The sequence below is a fragment of the Antennarius striatus genome, chromosome 7 (genome assembly GCF_040054535.1).
Source record: "Antennarius striatus isolate MH-2024 chromosome 7, ASM4005453v1, whole genome shotgun sequence".
Classification (NCBI taxonomy): Eukaryota; Metazoa; Chordata; class Actinopteri; order Lophiiformes; family Antennariidae; genus Antennarius; species Antennarius striatus.
In genome coordinates this window covers 21833417-21840000 of record NC_090782.1, presented here as the reverse complement: position 1 = coordinate 21840000, position 6584 = coordinate 21833417, and the positions used below count along the sequence as shown (strand labels likewise).

Here is a 6584-nt window from a genome sequence, read left to right as displayed (position 1 = left end):
AAATTTTAAGGAATCCGGATTGGGAATTAAACCAATCAAATATGGAGAAAGCATCCAAAAACAAATAGTACTAGTCTTGAGACGATGCATGCAAGGTTTATGTACTGTATATACACTGTACCAAGGGACTCAGAAACAAACACCAGACATAAAATAAGGCTTGTTTATTGTACTCCCTACAATGAACTTAATATGAACTCAGAAAATAACTGTGTAATGTCAGGGTGATTATAAACATCAGCTTCTGAGCCAGGAACAGAACAGCAGGACATCAAGGAGATGAGAAAAGACAGTCAATGCCAATGGTGTGTGTGTGTGTGTGTGTGTGTGTGTGTGTGTGTGTGTGTGTGTGTGTGTGTGTGTGTGTGTGTGTGTGTGTGTGTGTGTGTGTGTGTGTGTGTGTGTGTGTGAGAATGTGTACCACATAATTTCACCAGTGTTTTGTAATGTGTTTGTCCACCCACTGACATATATAATAAGACTCCTTGTCCATGCAAAGCAGCCCCAAGAATTTGGACCCACAATAGTGCTATTATAGTTTGACTCTCCATTTATCCACATTGCCTCCAAAGCCACAGCACATGTCCAGCCTTCCACTCACTTTAATAGTGATCTGTGAACTGAAAAATTGAACTGATGTATAATTGACATTACTGGTCCAATGATTTCTCCCTTGCATAGTTCAAAAAAGTAGAAACAATCCTGATTCTGCCCAGACCTGATCCAGATTCAGTCCGAAGTTTAACAAGTTCCTCTTGTGGCATGCTCAACATTTCTACCAAGTTTCATTAAACTCTGTCAGGTGATTTATGCATAGTACTGTACTGTTAACAGAAATGATGAGAAAAGCCTCAACTTTGAATGTTAAAGAAAGTCCTGGATCCTTTTCTTTATTTGGATCCACTCCAAAATGTGAAAGGTTTTTCCCTGTCATATCCTCCCACCAAGTTTCATGAGTATTCATTGAGTACTTTTTGTGTAAACCCGCTAAAAGATGCACAAACAATTCAATTCCTCCTTGGTGGAGGTAAAACAGATTTTTATTTGTATATATTATATGTAATAAATTATACAGTAATTCATGCAAACTGGTTTAAAAATATCTAGAAGAAATGCCAAGGATCAGTGTGTGTCACTGAACCACACACACAAGAATGAGCAGCAGCTCTTCTTTTATCAGTTAAATAGGGGCTGCATTTACTCAGCTGCATGGACAGGTTTGGGAAATAGCAGTAGGGGAAAGCTACACCAACCAAGGACCATATACAGGGTCCTTGGTAGGTATACCTGTCCCTCAGGACAGGTATGGACAAGATCTGACACTAGACTAGTGGTGCATGTCTAAATAATATGTATATAGTATAAGAGTATGAAAAGTGTGACTTCAGCTTGCAGTGGAAAGAAGCACTAAGACCCAAACCGGCTCGGTGCAAATACACTATGTTATTGACAGTTTTGTCGTAACACTGTAAAAGGACACATTATGGCATTATGGCAGGGGTCATAAGGGACATAAAATAAACTGTTCTGGAGAGTGGGTGGGTAGGTGGGCAGGTAGTTAGGTAAATGAGAGAATTTCATTGGTGTGTATGCAATACAAAGCTCTGTCAGAACGACGGGCCTACCTTGTTCTTGTTGTTTGCCGGCAGCTGCAGCTTTCTGGCCTGGTGAATAGAAGGCAGACAGGACACTGAGGGAGCTGACCAGCTGACTTTGAATTGAGCTCATTTTAGACGGACCAGGTTTCCCAACTGGTTTTTGCTGCTTTCCTGTTGTTGCTGCTGCAGGGACGGTTTTCCCCACAGGCTTGGCTGATGTTCCTTTGCCTGCCTCTGTTCTTTTCCCAGCTGTCTGTTTCTGTGTGCTGGGACTTTCCTGCACACTGGTTGTCTGTTGTGTTCCAGTGCTGCTCCCCAGCTGTGCCCACTGCTCCCCAAGAAGTCCCGTTAACCGGGTTACGACTTGACCCAAAGCTGCAGGCGATGTTGGTGACTCACCGGAGCCTCTGCGAGGTTGCTGGGTCTCGCTGGTGTCCCGACGTGAGGCTTGGGTTTCGGTTGATCCACGGCGGACTGTTTCACTGGAGCCTCTTCGTAGTAGCTGCATCTCGCTGCCATCTTTGTGACGGGATTCAGTGGAACTTCTACGAGAGCCCAGAGACTGAGTTTGGGAGTCAGACGATCCCTGACGAGTTGTTCGGGCCCGGGCTTCTCCTGCCAAAGGACTTGGAGCTTGTGTTGTACTGGATCCTTTCTGTGGTGCTTTAAGCTCTTTGGAGTTCCTTCGAGTTGTGTTAGTCTGCGACTGAGGAAGGGATTGAACTGACTTCAGCCGGGGCTGGGATTCACTTAAGCTTGGACATGGGCCCTGAGCCTGAGGTTGTGATTGAGATTCCTTTTGACTAGAATCCCCAGGTGGCCTCTTTGCTGACGTGCTGTCCTCAACCTGAGACAGAGATAGGGCAGGATGTTTCATTTGTGATTCAGACAGCTGTGTATGTGATTGGGCCTCAAGCTGAGATGGACCCTGTACCTGAGTCTGAGGCTGGCTTTTTGTCTGGGGCTGGGACTGCTGGGCTTGAGTTTCACCGGATCGCCTACGAGGCCGCGTGGGAGCAGCCTGAGGTTGAGGAGGTGACGGCTGTGGCTGCTCTGATGAGGGCTTTCTGCCTCTCTGAGGTCGCATAGGAGCCACTGCCTTCATGGCTGCTTTCTCTGCTGTTACTAAAACTTTGTCAGTTACAGTAGTTTCTGTGATTATTACAGGCTTCATGTCACCTTCAGTTTGTTTCTTGTCTACAGTCTCCAGTTTAATCTGCTGTGTTTCACCAGTGTCTGCTATTTCACTCTTAAGAGATATAATTTCTTTAGTTTCTGAGTCTTTCTTTGTCATGTCAATCTTAGATTCTGTACTTTCCAGTGCTGCAACAAGTGGGGTTGTATGTTTGTCATCTTGGCCTACAATATTGGAAACTACAACACGATCGACTTTGCTTTCTACAACTTCAACCAAACTCTCTGTAACAACTTTTACAACCATGCTTTCACTGTCTTCACTATCTTTCTGAGTATGTTTATCGTCCACTTTTTCACTGACCATGGGACTTACATCTTCCAGTGTTCCACTGCCTGAGGTTTCTCTCACTTGACTTTCTGCTTCTGCACCTCTGCTTGGATTGTTATCCTGACGTCTGTTTATCTCTGTCTCAGTCTGCTGATCTGCCCTCTGCGCTACCTCCGTCTCTGTCACTCTATCCACGGTGCCCACTCTGTCGGTCTCTGTCTCTCGGTCTACGCTGCTCGCCCTCGGCCTCTGAGGATGGTCTGTTGTTTCTACCTCTGTTTCTGTGACTTGGTTTACTGTTTCTGCTGCAGGCGTTTCTGTCATCTGATCTTGAGTGGTGATGCTCTCAGTTACAGTGCCTCGTTCCATGCTGTTGGCTCTGGCTCTTGGTGGGCTCGCAGCAGCTATTTCTGCCTCCATCTCTGTCACTTGTTCACTTGTGCCATCTTTATTAGCCATTATTCCTTGATCTATATATCCAGTCATTGGCTTTGGTACAAACACTTCAATACATATTCTCTCTGTATCTGTTCCCTGATCTATGGTTCCAGGCGATTCTGTCTCTGTCTCCTGATTAGCAAAGCCTACTCTCTCTGTTTCTGTCCCTGTATCAATACTTTCTCTTCTTGGCCTGACCTGTACTTCTTCAATTCTTATTCCCTCACTTAATTGCATTATTCTCTCTTCTTTTATTCTGTTCTCCTCCAATTGTTCTTTCAAAAGGATATTAGTTCTATCCAGCTCTTGACTTGCTTCAGTAAGTTTAGTCTCCACTGTCACAAGCTTCTCTTGAAGCTTCAGCATACTATCTTGGGCCACAGGTTTTCCTTCCCTCGTTGGATTACTTTCCTGAGAACTGATACCTTCTTTCACAATCAATGTAATTGCTGCTAATTCCGGTCCTGCATTGTCCTGTGATGGCTTTTGAACCGGACGCTCCCAAGGATTCTCTATTGTTTCTGTTTGGCTATCTGATATTTCTGACAGGTGAATTTGTCTCTGGGATTCCTGCTTTGAAACCTCGATTTGTGCTGAGGAACCCTTGATATGTTCCTGATTTATCTGTGTCTCTTTTTGTAACACTCTACTTTTTTCTGTCACATCTTGTTTCTCTTTTCCCTGTACCATCTCTGGGCTCCCCAAAGATTCTAAATTTTGAGTGGGTTGAGTCCTTAGAGCTAAGTTGAGTCCTTCTGAAGGTTTGTGTCCTTGTGGCTGTGCCCTAGAATCAGAACTTGGTAATATAGTAGAGGATGACGTGGAAACCTGGGCTTGGGCCTGGGCCTGGAGCTGAAGCAGTAGTTTCTCCCTCTCCTCTCTAAGTGAGCAAATCTGAGCCTTTAGTTCTGGGATGGTTTTAACCTGCTCTTCCAGTTCCCGCACCCGCTTAAGAGCCACTGTGATTTGCTGGTGAAGCCCAGTCCGATCCTGGGGAACACAGCGTCTTTCTGTTATGTCTGGTGAGGCACGGAACATGTTCTCTGTTGAGCCACTCTCTGGTGTTCCCACAATACGATCTGGACTGCTTGAATCAGAACCTTTCCGCTGCTGTAGGGTGACAGGCATGCTTGACGCTCGGAGAAGGTTTGGCCGGATTTGAATTTCCGCTGTTCTCTCTTCAACATTACGAACTCCGGTTTCTAATTGATCTCTCGGCTTAACAGAAATGTAACTAGTTCCCTGACTGGTTGCCACCCTGCTGTTCTGAAAGGAAGTTCCTTCACTTGGCCTGAAGTCGAAAATCTGTTGAACCTCTGTCACCCTTGATTTAGGCTTGGGCCCCAGGGTGGATGTCCCAGACCATGTGCTGTCTTTTTCTTTGGAAACAGGCCTGACTCCATGTCCAGGAAGGCTGAAATTCCTGGGCAGAGTGCTGAATTTAGGTGGTCCCTTGACTCTGCGCTGAATGTGGACTCTTTTGATGGTGTTGCCTTTTTCAATGTCATCAACATACTTAAGGAAGTCCAGGTCCAGGTGAAAGCCATAGGGAGTTTCCACTGAGTAAGGAAGCTGCTTCCTCTGAACATTGCCTTCATTGCCCTTGGTCTGAAAGCCATTGGCTGGAAGTAATGAACACAAAGACCAATCAATATTTCTGCTCCTTCTAATACAAATAACATGAATGGCGACAAAAACAACCAGAATGGTGTAGCTACAATATTTTTACACATGGATTTGCTTGACAAACTGAACAACACATCATATCATAATAATATCTTTGATATTATTATTCTTTTTCACCCACGTGTACAGACAGGTTGTACTGTGCTGCATGCACTGTGCTTCATTATGTAAAACCAAATCGCTTATTGAGAAGCAATTATTATGAAGTGATTGCGTCAAAACAAACTAATCAGCATGTCAAATGGTTTGTCATGCTGTGTCAGCTTATGAGACAGTGGGCAGCAAACGTGGCCTTCCCCTGCTTTAGACTGCAGGAACAGGAACCCTTCCTGCCAAGTACTTTCTCTATATATTAGAGTCTATAGAACAGAAACATGTACCTTTCTTGGAAATGCAGTTAAATCTGATTTGTGGAGCAAGCAAGAGAATCATTTGTTTAAATGCAAACTTTGTGATGCTCACCACTTTTCTTGTCCATAGTGGGAGGTGGATTTCTCAGTCATCTACTTGTGGTTGATGTCGTTGGAGTTCGTAACCTGAATGAAACACAATTGAAAAAGCTGAGTGAGTAAAAGATGTATCAGCCATAAAGATAGCCTAAGCAGGAAAGGCAGTTCAATTATGATCATATATCCATCCAAAACTTCAAATATGTGTAGAATGTAAATATGTAGTTTAACTCAGCTACCATTATTAATTAGTAAATACGACACAATCTGAGGATCAGCAGTGCAACTGTGTCCATTTACCATTTACTTGATTTTTATTTGCCTTGCTAAGCCACAACTTTGTAAACCCCTTTATAGAAGCAAAAAAAACAAAAAAACCCCAACCCAAAATAGGCCCAAAGAAGGGAACACGCTCCATTTGGTTACACTTTGTATCATTTGTTCCAGTTGGACAACTCAGGAAACCAGAGCCACTTACCCTTGTTTTTTTAATATGGGGCTTACTAAAGATTAGATATCAGTAAGCTGACAAACAATTCAGGGACAGGAGTCAAACCTTTTAAGGGCTTATGTAAAAACCTCTAATAAAATATTCAATACTACTAATAAAACCCAAGTAATTTGTTCCGATTTCAGCGATCTACACAGTTCAAGTCCATTAAATGAAAATGCGAGCCTTTACGGTCAAACATCAACTTTTGGGCTGCAAATAAGAACACATTATTCATGCAATTTCCATGCAAATTTGAGTCCCTGGAGAAAGTAACTGATATGTAGGGAAAATAGCACACAAGTGCCTGAAGCTCCAGTTTAATAGAACTTTGTAAGTGCTGGAATATACCTGAAACTTCCACATATGAAGCAGTTGCCAAGGTAAATTAGCATTTTCATTGGGTTCAGACGTGTTAAATGGTGCTTCGTTTTTCTATAAGTAGTTCAAAAGTTTCA

At 43.5% G+C, this 6584-nt stretch overlaps 1 protein-coding gene across 5 annotated transcripts in view; it reads right to left on the bottom strand.

Annotated features, from left to right (window-relative positions):
• Window positions 1-6584, bottom strand: part of kank4 (KN motif and ankyrin repeat domains 4) — a 63259-nt gene that overhangs the window by 10005 nt on the left and 46670 nt on the right. For 4 of the 5 annotated variants that reach the window (XM_068319672.1, XM_068319674.1, XM_068319671.1 and 1 more), the window contains exons 2-3: window positions 5650-5723; window positions 1626-5123 (exon numbers count right to left, since the gene is read on the bottom strand). In XM_068319672.1, coding sequence (XP_068175773.1) covers window positions 1626-5123; window positions 5650-5665 — 3514 coding nt within the window. In that variant the 5' untranslated portion in view covers window positions 5666-5723. The remainder of the gene's footprint in view (window positions 1-1625; window positions 5124-5649; window positions 5724-6584) is intronic. The other variant, XM_068319676.1, reaches the window with a different exon arrangement.